This window comes from Quercus suber, unplaced genomic scaffold (assembly GCF_002906115.3).
Source record: "Quercus suber isolate HL8 unplaced genomic scaffold, Cork oak 2.0 scaffold_63, whole genome shotgun sequence".
NCBI lineage: Eukaryota > Viridiplantae > Streptophyta > Magnoliopsida > Fagales > Fagaceae > Quercus > Quercus suber.
In genome coordinates this window covers 1,206,447-1,220,698 of record NW_027069528.1, presented here as the reverse complement: position 1 = coordinate 1,220,698, position 14,252 = coordinate 1,206,447, and the positions used below count along the sequence as shown (strand labels likewise).

The 14,252-nt window shown below is 35.2% G+C and overlaps 3 protein-coding genes across 3 annotated transcripts; all 3 read right to left on the bottom strand.

The window, feature by feature from the left end:
- Nucleotides 1-2,567: 2,567 nt before the first annotated feature.
- LOC136067224 (probable pectinesterase 55) lies at nucleotides 2,568-4,153 on the bottom strand. Its single transcript, XM_065772769.1, has 4 exons — nucleotides 4,139-4,153; nucleotides 3,778-3,993; nucleotides 3,220-3,464; nucleotides 2,568-2,795 (listed from the first exon to the last, which is right to left on the bottom strand). The coding sequence occupies exons 1-4, from the start codon at nucleotides 4,151-4,153 to the stop codon at nucleotides 2,627-2,629; spliced, it is 645 nt and encodes a 214-aa protein (XP_065628841.1). The 3' UTR covers nucleotides 2,568-2,626.
- Nucleotides 4,154-4,471: 318 nt separating this feature from the next.
- Nucleotides 4,472-5,995, bottom strand: LOC136067223 (probable pectinesterase 29). The gene is made up of 4 exons (XM_065772768.1): nucleotides 5,757-5,995; nucleotides 5,482-5,641; nucleotides 5,099-5,314; nucleotides 4,472-4,774 (listed from the first exon to the last, which is right to left on the bottom strand). Exons 1-4 carry the CDS (start codon nucleotides 5,948-5,950, stop codon nucleotides 4,472-4,474), a joined length of 873 nt encoding a protein of 290 aa, XP_065628840.1. The 5' UTR covers nucleotides 5,951-5,995.
- A 3,739-nt stretch (nucleotides 5,996-9,734) lies between these two features.
- LOC136067222 (uncharacterized) lies at nucleotides 9,735-11,596 on the bottom strand. The gene is made up of 2 exons (XM_065772767.1): nucleotides 9,846-11,596; nucleotides 9,735-9,747 (listed from the first exon to the last, which is right to left on the bottom strand). Exons 1-2 carry the CDS (start codon nucleotides 11,594-11,596, stop codon nucleotides 9,735-9,737), a joined length of 1,764 nt encoding a protein of 587 aa, XP_065628839.1.
- Between the last annotated feature and the right edge of the window lie 2,656 nt (nucleotides 11,597-14,252).

Below are 14,252 nucleotides of genomic sequence, written 5' to 3'. Positions count from 1 at the left end.
CCAATTTAGAATCTAATGGATTTAGACTCTTTGATTTTTACACCAAATACTTCACTTTTTTACACCAAATACTTTACTTTGCACAAAATTAAAAATTAAATGGGACACATGGCGCAAAATTAAGAATCCAATTAAAATCTAATTGGATTTTTCTATGAGCTTGGGCTATATATATATATAATAGAGAGAGAGAGAGAGAGAGAGAGAGAGAGATGAGTAAGGTTTGGATATTTTAGGAATCTAAAAATTGGAACCCAAATAAAAAAGGATTTGACTTATTTCCAGTACTTTTTTAAAATGGATCTCCTTTTATTTTAATTAGCATGTAACACATGCAAACGCATGGATGCATTTAAAATTAAACACAATTTTTATTATAAAAATATAAATAATTAGTCAAATTATAATTAAAAAAATTGTATGTTTTCTTTTTTTTTTTTTTTTAATTAGTTTTATAAATACGATAGAATTTCATCTTATGGTATCCACTTTATAATGATTATTTTTTATCATTATGCCAAGATACCAATCAATTTTGATGTATGGTGTCAACACTTGGTTCACATCATATTCACTCAACTTGATCACTAGTCTACTCGAAACTCCATATAGTGGAAACAAAGATGATCTCAACTCAATTTACCTAGAGATTAATTAACCCAAGAATTAACCACAATGCGCAACAACAAGGATTAAGGAAACGGTCCTATATACCGGGCCATGAAGATTCTTTATGTAGAGGAAAAAGAAGGGAACATGTAGGAAGATTTGGAAAACACAGACATATATGATCTTTTTTTTTTTTATTATAAAGAATTCTGTTTACAAATGTCGTAAAGATAATGATTAGGATGCATTTAATGTTTTATTAAATAATATTTTTATACATTTTTCAATAAATAAAAAGTTAAACTGCACATGTGTTTTATTATTTGAGAAGGCATTTGTTTTAAAAAATAAAAAATTGAAAATGCATTGGAATTCATAATTGAGCATTTATTACATCAACTACAGCTAATACGTACGCATACTTGCTCAAGATTCCAACACTATAAAATACCACAAATATGTGGTAGTAGAGGGAATGACAACAGATTAACACATGATTAACACATGTTGAAAAGGGTGCGACTAAAGATGCAGACGTTGTTCTTCTATCCAACCATCTTGGTTTAAGAACAATTTTTGATCGACAAACTTTTTCTGTTGTTCGGCCGTTAATGTTTTCTCCCATTTCACACGTTTCGACATGTTTGCCCCTGGTCCCTTGCATTCCACCTCTGCATATGTGATATATTTCCTATACAACAAGAACACATAAGAAGAAAAATTCTTACTTGCTCGACATTCAATCGAAAAATGGCTCAACTATTTTGAGCACATTGGTAATATGTGAAAACTGTAATGTGAAAACACAATTTTCTAGTGATTCTAAAAAAATACTCTTTAAGCTGTGATTTGAAAATGCACTTTCTTGGTTTTTGCTCAATTAAAAAAAAGAAAAGAAACAATTTTCTTAAAAATACAAAGCCAAATGGCTCTTTTTTGTGTTTGTTTTCATTTAAAAATCACTCATCTTCTCCATGAAATCGTAATGCCAAACGAGCTCTATGTTAACTATTTCCTATAAACTTAAGCTTTTAAAACAAATGCTAGCTTATCAAGATAAGTCAAACAATCTATAAGATGAATGTAAAATGGAGAAAAGAAGAAGAAGAACATACTCTTTTCCAGCTTGTTTCCATATATCCCAACCTGCTGGGGCAATAATATTGTCGAAAGTTGACCTGAAATATACTACTGCCGAATGGTTTCTATATGCCCTCCCTAAATATGCAGTACCAGTTCCTGTTACTTTACAATACTTAAACACAAAACCATTGGTTTGTGTATCACTTTCTCGACCTTGAGCTGTAATATAAGCGTTCCAATTGCCTATACTTTTTCCATTTACATGTATTTCAGAATTCTACACAAAATATATGAAGTAATGTCAAGGGGAGTATGTGATAAAAGATAAAGATAATATATGAGTCTGGTTAATGTGTGTCTTTAGGGCACGTATTAATTATCTATTTTGGAAAGATTTTTCTATGGAAAATTAAAAAAGTTGTCAAAACAGTAAATAACTTTTTCGTTTTTCTATAAAAATTTTTTTAAAATTGATTACTAATATATGCCTTAAGGACATACATTAGTAATTTTCATAATATATATATATATATATTTGAATAATGTTCCCTTTAGTATTGGTAAAAAGAAATATGATTTAACCTTGTTGATTCTAACCTGATAAAGTGATTGACCATAACCCCAGATGAAGTCTATTGCACCTTCAACATAGCAACCATCAAAAAAGTGACGACCAACTAAGTCAGTGAGTGTATCTTGTATGCCAATAAAACCACATTCATAAAATGATGCTTTGTCTGCATAAAGAAGAGCTGCTGGTGCCCATGTAATCTTTTTCACCACATCATTTACCAGCACGAGGTCATATGTATTCTAGCAGTAGCAGCAATATAAGGAAAGCCAATTAATAATTAAAATAAGTNCACAAATATGTGGTAGTAGAGGGAATGACAACAGATTAACACATGATTAACACATGTTGAAAAGGGTGCGACTAAAGATGCAGACGTTGTTCTTCTATCCAACCATCTTGGTTTAAGAACAATTTTTGATCGACAAACTTTTTCTGTTGTTCGGCCGTTAATGTTTTCTCCCATTTCACACGTTTCGACATGTTTGCCCCTGGTCCCTTGCATTCCACCTCTGCATATGTGATATATTTCCTATACAACAAGAACACATATGAAGAAAAATTCTTACTTGCTCGACATTCAATCGAAAAATGGCTCAACTATTTTGAGCACATTGGTAATATGTGAAAACTGTAATGTGAAAACACAATTTTCTAGTGATTCTAAAAAAATACTCTTTAAGCTGTGATTTGAAAATGCACTTTCTTGGTTTTTGCTCAATTAAAAAAAAGAAAAGAAACAATTTTCTTAAAAATACAAAGCCAAATGGCTCTTTTTTGTGTTTGTTTTCATTTAAAAATCACTCATCTTCTCCATGAAATCGTAATGCCAAACGAGCTCTATGTTAACTATTTCCTATAAACTTAAGCTTTTAAAACAAATGCTAGCTTATCAAGATCAGTCAAACAATCTATAAGATGAATGTAAAATGGAGAAAAGAAGAAGAAGAACATACTCTTTTCCAGCTTGTTTCCATATATCCCAACCTGCTGGGGCAATAATATTGTCGAAAGTTGACCTGAAATATACTACTGCCGAATGGTTTCTATATGCCCTCCCTAAATATGCAGTACCAGTTCCTGTTACTTTACAATACTTAAACACAAAACCATTGGTTTGTGTATCACTTTCTCGACCTTGAGCTGTAATATAAGCGTTCCAATTGCCTATACTTTTTCCATTTACATGTATTTCAGAATTCTACACAAAATATATGAAGTAATGTCAAGGGGAGTATGTGATAAAAGATAAAGATAATATATAGTCTGGTTAATGTGTGTCTTTAGGGCACGTATTAATATCTATTTTGGAAAGATTTTTTATGGAAAATTAAAAAAGTTGTTAAAACATAAATAACTTTTTCGTTTTTCTATAAAAATTTTTAAAATTGATTACTAATATATGCCTTAAGGACATACATTAGTAATTTCATAATATATATATATATATATTTGAATAATGTTCCCTTTAGTATTGGTAAAAAGAAATATGATTTAACCTTGTTGATTCTAACCTGATAAAGTGATTGACCATAACCCCAGATGAAGTCTATTGCACCTTCAACATAGCAACCATCAAAAAAGTGACGACCAACTAAGTCAGTGAGTGTATCTTGTATGCCAATAAAACCACATTCATAAAATGATGCTTTGTCTGCATAAAGAAGAGCTGCTGGTGCCCATGTAATCTTTTTCACCACATCATTTACCAGCACGAGGTCATATGTATTCTAGCAGTAGCAGCAATATAAGGAAAGCCAATTAATAATTAAAATAAGTGTTGGAATTCTTTTGCTATTTTTAAATATTTTTACCTGCCAATAATAGAAACTTTTTAGTTTCAATTATTAACTTTTTGTGTTAGCCAGATGAAACTTTCTTGCTCGACATTCAATCGAAAAATGGCTCAACTATTTTGAGCACATTGGTAATATGTGAAAACTGTAATGTGAAAACACAATTTTCTAGTGATTCTAAAAAAATACTCTTTAAGCTGTGATTTGAAAATGCACTTTCTTGGTTTTTGCTCAATTAAAAAAAAGAAAAGAAACAATTTTCTTAAAAATACAAAGCCAAATGGCTCTTTTTTGTGTTTGTTTTCATTTAAAAATCACTCATCTTCTCCATGAAATCGTAATGCCAAACGAGCTCTATGTTAACTATTTCCTATAAACTTAAGCTTTTAAAACAAATGCTAGCTTATCAAGATCAGTCAAACAATCTATAAGATGAATGTAAAATGGAGAAAAGAAGAAGAAGAACATACTCTTTTCCAGCTTGTTTCCATATATCCCAACCTGCTGGGGCAATAATATTGTCGAAAGTTGACCTGAAATATACTACTGCCGAATGGTTTCTATATGCCCTCCCTAAATATGCAGTACCAGTTCCTGTTACTTTACAATACTTAAACACAAAACCATTGGTTTGTGTATCACTTTCTCGACCTTGAGCTGTAATATAAGCGTTCCAATTGCCTATACTTTTTCCATTTACATGTATTTCAGAATTCTACACAAAATATATGAAGTAATGTCAAGGGAAGTATGTGATAAAAGATAAAGATAATATATAAGTCTGGTTAATGTGTGTCTTTAGGGCACGTATTAACTATCTATTTTGGAAAGATTTTTTTATGGAAAATTGAAAAAGTTGTTAAAACAATAAATAACTTTTTCGTTTTTCTATAAAAAATTTCTTAAAATTGATTACTAATATATGCCTTAAGGACATACATTAGTAATTTCCATAATATATATATATTTATATATTTCTGAATAATGTTCCCTTTAGTATTGGTAAAAAGAAATATGATTTAACCTTGTTGATTCTAACCTGATAAAGTGATTGACCATAACCCCAGATGAAGTCTATTGCACCTTCAACATAGCAACCATCAAAAAAGTGACGACCAACTAAGTCAGTGAGTGTATCTTGTATGCCAATAAAACCACATTCATAAAATGATGCTTTGTCTGCATAAAGAAGAGCTGCTGGTGCCCATGTAATCTTTTTCACCACATCATTTACCAGCACGAGGTCATATGTATTCTAGCAGTAGCAGCAATATAAGGAAAGCCAATTAATAATTAAAATAAGTGTTGGAATTCTTTTGCTATTTTTAAATATTTTTACCTGCCAATAATAGAAACTTTTTAGTTTTCAATTATTAACTTTTTGTGTTAGCCCAAGATGAAACTTTTTGAGTTTTGCCTAACCTTGAATGTAATATTACGAGCCATAAAATTTGAAGCATACAACTTGAAGGTTGAACTTTCCAAGGAGTTTCCAGAATCATCCCATTCTATCACAGTCGATAGCCTACTCTTTCCCTTAAGAATAATGTATTGTTTATCTTTAGGGATTGTAACTCTCTCTCTAGACAATAAAAGAAAAAAGAATATTATTAGTGACTGAAATTTAATGGATAGCTTATTATAAATGAAAATTGGAGTTATATATATATATAGTATATATACTAATGTTGATTTACTTGTAAACACCAGCATTGAGAAGGATAATTGTCCATTGTTTGTTATTTGATGGGATTGAATCGATGGCCTTCTGCACTGTGGTGAATTGTCCCTTGCCTGACTTATCAACTAGGATAGTCTTAGTAGAAGTGGACACATTTAGGAAAAGGAAGAGAGTCAGTGTAAAGTAGAAAATAAATGCAGGAGATACCATTATGAAGAGATGCAATGGTGAAAATTTTTTCACCTGATGATGAATAAATTCTCTATTTAAAGCTATCAATGTTGCAAGATACAATGAATCAGTTGGCAAGAAATGCTAAAATAGAAAGTGTGACAAGATTTTGACAAATATAGAGCATATCGCATTTCCTTACCTAAAATTTCTTTTCTACTTTTGGATAAGATAAATTATTTTTTCTATTTAGGGACTATTAACAATATCTATTCTAAATTTCACTATTTAGGGACTATTATTTAGGGAGGAAAGGGTTTGAGCTGCGCGGTTAGCCGTATATTTTAATTATATCTTAAAAAAAAAAAATTCTATTATCTATTCTAAATTCTAATTTATATTTAAATAATATCTCTTCAATAACTTTTTTATTCTTTTCTTTTCTTTTCCCTTTGCAAGTCAAAAAAAGATTGCATCTTCTCTCTTTTCTCCTTTCCTCCCCATTTCCCAAACATATATAAGGAAAGCGATTTCTTTTCCTTTTCTCCTCCCTTCTTTTCCTTTCTCTTCTCTCAATTGTAACAAACAAAGTGATAATTTAGGCTCAACTGCAAGAACTATCCTGGATCCTTGCAAAAATTACAATATATACTCAAAACTCAGCATTTCCTATCTCAATGTTAAGAACTGAATTATAGTAGTTGAATTCGAGGTCAACTAGGCCTCCTTGAATAAGATGAGAGAATTGAATTTGGGATAGAGAGAAGAAACAGAGAAAGAGTTATTTGATTTAGCAAAATGATTCAATGCCCTCCTTACAATTGGTTATTCCCTTATATACATGTAACCCTCCTTCTATCATAACCGTATAACTACCTTCTAACTACCATGACAGCTCATAGTCTAACCAACTCCAGCTCACACTCTAACTAACTCTTACACGTGTTACTAACTACACTGGCAGCCCCCTTGATCAGCTGTGCACGCATGCTGCATCAGCAACTCCTGCCTTCCTCATCAGCAACTTGGCCACCCTCTGTCAATACCCTATCATGCAGCCCTCTTACATAAGCCACCAACCCCACCTGCATTGGTCATCAGCACCACATGCATTGCCCATCAGCACCACATCACCAGCATCCCATACTCATGTTCAACCTTGCTTCACTTATTCAACCTTGCTTAACTAAGTTCCTAACAATACCTCCTCCTTTAAAACACCTTGCCCACAAGGTGTGGGAACTTATTTTGCAACTCAAACAAATTCTCCCAGGTAGCATCAGCTGTGCTCTCATCCTGCCACTGCACAAGTACCTGAGTGATAAGTCTGCTCCTCAATTGATGGGTCCTGGTATCTAATACAGCCACAGGTTCAGGAGCAAGGATATGTTCTGCAGAGACCACTGGTAAAGCAGGTCTAGGACTGACCTTAGCACCCAACTTAGCCTTAAGGTTTGAGACATGAAAGACAGGATGAATCAAGGACCCTTCAGGCAGATCAAGTTTGTAAGACACCTCACCAATCTTCTGCACAACCTGGAAGGGACCATAAAAACGAGGAGCAAGCTTCCCAAAATTTCTGGGCTGCACTGAAGCTTGCTTGTAAGGTTGAAGCCTGAGATAAACCCAATCTCCCACCTCAAAGGACCTGTCCACCCTCTTCTTATCAGCAAACCACTTCATTCTCTCCTGAGCTAACTTCAAATTGCTTTTCAACAATGAAAAGAGCTGCTGCCTGTCATGCAAATAAGAGTCTACTGCTGCAACCCTTGTTACTCCTTGCACATACTCCATAACCTTAGGAGAGGGATAACCATAAAGGGCCTCAAACGGAGTGAGTTTAATGGAAGTGTGGAAATTAGTATTGAACCAAAACTCTGCCATAGGCAACCAATCCACCCAAGAAACAGGTCTGTCAGCAGCAAAGGCTCGCAAGTAATGCTCTAGGCTCTTGTTTACTACTTCAGTCTGCCCATCAGATTGAGGATGATAAGAAGAAGACATAGCCAAGTTAGTTCCCTGTAATCTCATCAATTCTGACCAGAATTTGGAGGTGAATACTGGATCTCTATCACTCACAATTGTAGAAGGCATACCATGTAACTTGAAGACATATTGCATGAACACTTGAGCAACCTTAGCAGCTGTGTAAGGATGAGCTAATGGGATGAAATGCACATATTTAGTCAACCTATCCACCACTACAAAGATGACTGACTTCTGTTGGGACTTAGGCAGCCCTTCTACAAAATCCATGCTAATGTCTAACCAAGGTCTCTCAGGGATAGCCAATGGCTGCAGCAACCCAGCAGGTGAGCAAGTTTCACTCTTCAACCTTTGGCATATATCACATTCCCTCACAAATTCCTTTAAATCCTTCACCATACCAGACCAGTAGAAGTCTTTTTTAAGCCTCTGGAAGGACTTTAGATAGCCAGAGTGACCCCCTAAAGGGCTAGCATGTACCTGGTTTAACACCTTAGCCTTCAATTCTTGGGCTGCACTACCCAAGAACAACCTTCCTTTATAAAACAACAAACCATTTTGAAGAGTAAACCCAACTGGAATGTCACCACCAGACTGAATGGCACTGACTATTTTCTGGACTGCAGCATCAGATGCATAAGTCAACTTGAGATCTTCCAACCAAGTAAGATTAGGAAATGAAATCATACACAAGGTGCCCACCTTTGTACTCTCCAACTCCCCATCCTGCATAACTTCTTTCCTTGAAAGTGCATCAGCCACCAGGTTTTCTTTACCATGTTTATATTCCACCAAGAATGCATAGCCAAGGAGTTTAGAAATCCATTTCTGCTGTGCAGGGGTCCCAATCTTTTGTTCCAACAAGTACTTAAGGCTTTGATGGTCTGTCTTAATCACAAAGGACCTGCCAAGGAGATAAGGTCTCCATTTCTTCACTGCAACTACCAAAGCCAGCAACTCTTTCTCATATGTTGAGAGAGCAAGGTTCTTACCTTTCAAGGCTTGACTGTGGTAAGCAATTGGCCTTTGATCTTGCATAAGGACAGCCCCCACACCCACACCTGAAGCATCACATTCCACCACAAATGACTTAGTAAAATCAGGTAAGGCCAGAACAGGTGGGTTGGACATGGCATCCTTAAGACATTGGAAGGCTTGTGAAGCTTCAGGGTTCCAATGGAAAGAATCTTTCCTCAATAAGGCTGTTAGAGGTGCAGCAATCAGTCCATACCCCTTAACAAACTTTCTGTAGTAGCCAGTCAACCCCAGGAACCCCCTTAAGGCCTTCACATCTTTAGGAATAGGCCATTGCTGCATAGCAGCAGTCTTCCTTGGATCAGTCCTCACTCCATCTCCAGATATGAGGTGTCCTAAATATTCTACTTCCTTACAAGCAAACACACACTTTGATTGTTTGGCATACAATTGATGTTTCACCAGAACTTCCAAGACCAAATGAAGATGATGCACATGATCACTCACATTCTTACTATAAACCAGAATATCATCAAAGAATACCAACACAAATCTCCTTAAGTAAGGTTTAAAAACAGAATTCATAAGAGATTGGAAGGTGGAAGGTGCATTGGTTAAGCCAAATGGCATGACCAAGAACTCATAATGCCCTTCATGAGTCCTAAAAGCAGTTTTTTGAATGTCATCCTCCCTCATTCTAATTTGATGGTACCCGGACCTCAAATCTAATTTAGAAAAGACAGCTGCACCAAACAATTCATCCAGCAGCTCATCTATGACAGGTATAGGGTATTTATCCTTGATGGTTTCTTGATTTAAAGCCCTATAATCTATGCACATTCTCCATGAACCATCTGCCTTTCTAACTAAGAGGACTGGTGATGCAAAAGGACTGCTACTATCTCTAATCAATCCAGCAGATAATAACTCTTTAACAATCTTCTCAATTTCATTCTTTTGATAGTAAGGGTACCTGTAAGGCCTTTGGCAGATAGCTTGTGCTCCCTCCTTCAAGTTGATTTGGTGTTCATGATCCCTTAAAGGTGGCAGCCCCTCTGGTGTAGCAAAAACTGACTGGAACTCCTTCAACAAAGCAGCCACTTCTCCAGGTAGCAAGTCTGCTCCTTCTGCAGTGAATAAGTGGGGCTGAAATGTAATGTGAAGGACCAACCCTTTGTTCACAGATTGCTTTAAAAAAATGTTTCCATCTTGTACTTGAGATCTTGCACTCCTCAGCCCTTGTAGCAGCACCTGCTTATGGTTATAACCAAAGCTCATGGTAAGCATCTTGAAATCCCACTGAATTACTCCCAAGGTGCCCAACCATTGAGTCCCAAACACTAAGTCACAACCCCCCATTGTCAACACATGCAATTGCACTACAAACTCATGTCCTTGTACCCAAACTGGTACCTCTTTACACACACCTTGAGTCTTGATCACTTCTCCATTGGCAACCTTGACCTCCAAGACTTGAGAAGTATCAATGTTTATGTGCAAATGTGATACCAATGCAGCATCAATGAAGTTGTGAGTACTCCCTGAATCAATAAGGATCACAAGGGACTTATGCTTGATCCTTCCCTTGACCCTCATGGTGCCTGAAGCAGGAGTGCCACTCAAAGCATACAAGGTAATCTCCACATCTTCTTGATTCTGTTCAACCTGATCTGCATAACTACTTTCCTCTAATTCACTGACCTGAACCTCAGAGTTGGCATTTCCTTGAGAAACTTCTACATAATCCAACAGAAATAACATGGCATTCTTGCACTTATGGCCAGGAGCCCACTTATCATCACAATTATAACACAATCCCTTCTTCCTTCTTTCCTCCATTTGAGCAGGGGATATCCTCTTGAGAGGCAGCCTTGGTTTAGTTTCAAAAAGTGAAGGGTTTTTCGGAGGAACCCCCAAAATAGAAGGTTTGCTTTGATCCCCTGGTACCTTAGTAACCCTCTTGCAACTCAAATTGTACTCTTCCTGAATTTTTGCCAAACCAAAAGCCTCATTCAATGAATTAGGACTCAACATTCTCACTGGCAGCCTTATCTCATCCCTTAATCCACTTAAGAAACAACTCAACTTGTGAGTAGCAGATAGACCTTTAATCCTATTAGATAACATCTCAAACTGAGTCTTATACAGAGACACTGAAGCAGTTTGTCTCAGCCGAGTCAATGTCTCCATTGGATCATCATAAGCTGTGGTACCAAATCTGATATGCAATGCTTGAACTAGTGACTCCCAATCTCCAAAGAGACCTACCTCTTCACTGTCTTGGAACCAGATCAAAGCCTCACCATCCATATGAAATGAAGCTAACATCAATTTCTCAGTAATTGGTGTGTTATAATACCTGAAGTATTGGTTGGCTTTGTAAACCCAACTTGCTGGATCTTCTCCAAAAAACCTTGGAAATTCCAGGCGCACTGTTCGAGCAATAGCCATTGTTGAAGAATTTGCATTCCTAGGTTCACCATATGTTGGAGAACGAGGTACTCCACCTTGATCAGAATTACTCCTCTGCACTAGAATAGCCAATTGTTGAGTCATTTCATTCATTGCACGCGTATGCACTCCTTGAATGGTGCGAATTTCTTGGATTTCCTTATCATGATGATTTCGCATGTCCTGAATCTCTTTGTTTTGATGATCACTTGCAGTCTTCAATAAAGCTATAGCCTCTTGTGTTGAAGCAGTGGTTGATCGTGTTTCAGCCATAGCCGAGGAAGGCCAAGCTCTGATACCAAATGTTAAGAACTGAATTATAGTAGTTGAATTCGAGGTCAACTAGGCCTCCTTGAACAAGATGAGAGAATTGAATTTGGGATAGAGAGAAGAAACAGAGAAAGAGTTATTTGATTTAGCAAAATGATTCAATGCCCTCCTTACAATTGGTTATTCCCTTATATACATGTAACCCTCCTTCTATCATAACCGTATAACTACCTTCTAACTACCATGACAGCTCATAGTCTAACCAACTCCAGCTCACACTCTAACTAACTCTTACACGTGTTACTAACTACACTGGCAGCCCCCTTGATCAGCTGTGCACGCATGCTGCATCAGCAACTCCTGCCTTCCTCATCAGCAACTTGGCCACCCTCTGTCAATACCCTATCATGCAGCCCTCTTACATAAGCCACCAACCCCACCTGCATTGGTCATCAGCACCACATGCATTGCCCATCAGCACCACATCACCAGCATCCCATACTCATGTTCAACCTTGCTTCACTTATTCAACCTTGCTTAACTAAGTTCCTAACAATCACCAACAAACATTTGCATTCCCTATGCCACTTTTTTTCAACAAACAAATAGTGCAAAAACCAAATTTATGAAATAGTCTTATTATATTAAATCAATTCAATTAAGCACACCTCCCAAAAGCCATAAATAAACACAACCTTATCTATTCCCCACACTATATCTCAGCAACCAGATAGAGCAAAAGTCCCCAAATTCACAAAAACAAATTTTCCATAACATGTCATGGTTCAGCCTAATCAACGTAAATACTTGTTTTCTCAACCAAAAAAAAAAAAAAAAAAAAAAACCCTGAATACTTGTATATACCCAGAAGAGTAAAACCACCCAAAAATCTTGAAATCATGCAAAAAATAATATAACAACTAAAAAAATCAAAGCTATTTTTCCGCACTTTATTAGCAACCAAATCAAAAAGACCAAAATTTTAGTCTCACTTGCAGGAACTGTAAGGTTGGAAACTCAACCACCTGCGAGAAGAGAATGAATTATGAACTCGAGAAGAAGGTGGTGGCAACTATAGTCTATAGAGAAACTTGGGGGATCGAGAATTTGTTGAAGGGAGTGAAAGAAAGTGAAGAATAGTTCATTATTGTTGTGATCAGTGTAGCCTAGGGTAGCAATTTGTGTTCGTGGGTCGAGTTCGTGTCGTGTCAAACCATGAGTATTTGGATATATGGGTTGACCCAAACCCGACCTATTTAGTAAATATGTCGGGAATTCTCAAACCAAACATGACCTATTTATTAAAAAGGTGGACTCAATCTAACATGTTTAACTCGTTTAATTAACAAGTCATGTAAAGGTCAATACAAATTACCCATTTAATAAGCTATGTGATTAATAGGTCATACGTAACCTATATAATTTTTATCAATTTCCATATATATAAAATTAAAATACAATTACAACAATAAATATAGTAATATACATATAAAAAACCATAAATTAAGCAATAATATCAAAATAACTAATAACTTAATAAGCTAAACAGGTCAAATGGGTCAGACGAGTTCGCAAATTAAACACAAACACGGCCTGTTTATTAAACGGGTTCATCGTGTCAATCCGAATATAACCCGAACTCGTTTAGGCTCAACCCATGACCTTTTTATAAACAAGTTAGTCGTGTTTGGTTCGTGGATTGTGTTAGATTTTGCCACCCCTAGCCATCGTTGCTTCTTCTTCAAGTGTGGCTTGAAGGAGGAGAACCAAGTGGGTTCCTTCCTACTCATGTAGCATAACTCAAAAACTAAAACAAAAATGTTTGAATTTTGAGAAGTGGGTTTGGTCACTTAGGCATCCCAAATTGGTTCTTATAATTCACATCACAAAAAGAAAAAAAAAGAAAACTGGGTTTTTTTTTTTTTTTCATAGAATATAACTGGTTTTTTTGTGTTTATTTTAGGCATGGTTTTAAAAATTGAACTAGTTAAAGAACCAAAAAGATGAGGGATTTCTCATTATTTGGTCCAAGATTGAACTGAAGGTCTAACTAGTAATGTCATTAATAATTTAATTAATAAATTTAAAAATTAAATAAATGTATAATATTAATAACTAATCATATTTAATAAAAAATTTTGAAAAATATTTAAAAGAGTTTTCAACTATCCAATGCCTTATACTTAATAAGTATAAACAATAAATGAACATTACAAAATTAAAAATTATTTTTTAACAATTTTCCTCCATGATCCTTTACAATAGAATTGAAAATTATGGATTTAATTGGACCCCCTTCAAATAAAATTTAATATGATTTGATAAGTTTTTTAATAGATACTTATACTACAAATAAACGGTGCAAAATTAGATACTAGTGACTTATAAAGTCAAAATTTAAAATGTAAATATTATTTTATGTTTCTTTTGAAAAAAAAAAAATTAGTATTCCACCCTAGCTCCACCATTAATATAAATTCAAAAGTAATAATAATTATAAAAAACATAGTAAAGTTAGCAGCTTGTCACTCACAAATTCCTAGTTCCCACCACTCACCTTCGTCACCTATCCTCTTAAAATAATACAACATCAAGTACCCACCACTCATCTACCCTCTCAAAAGAATACAACATTAATGAAACAAAAACCACTACAATC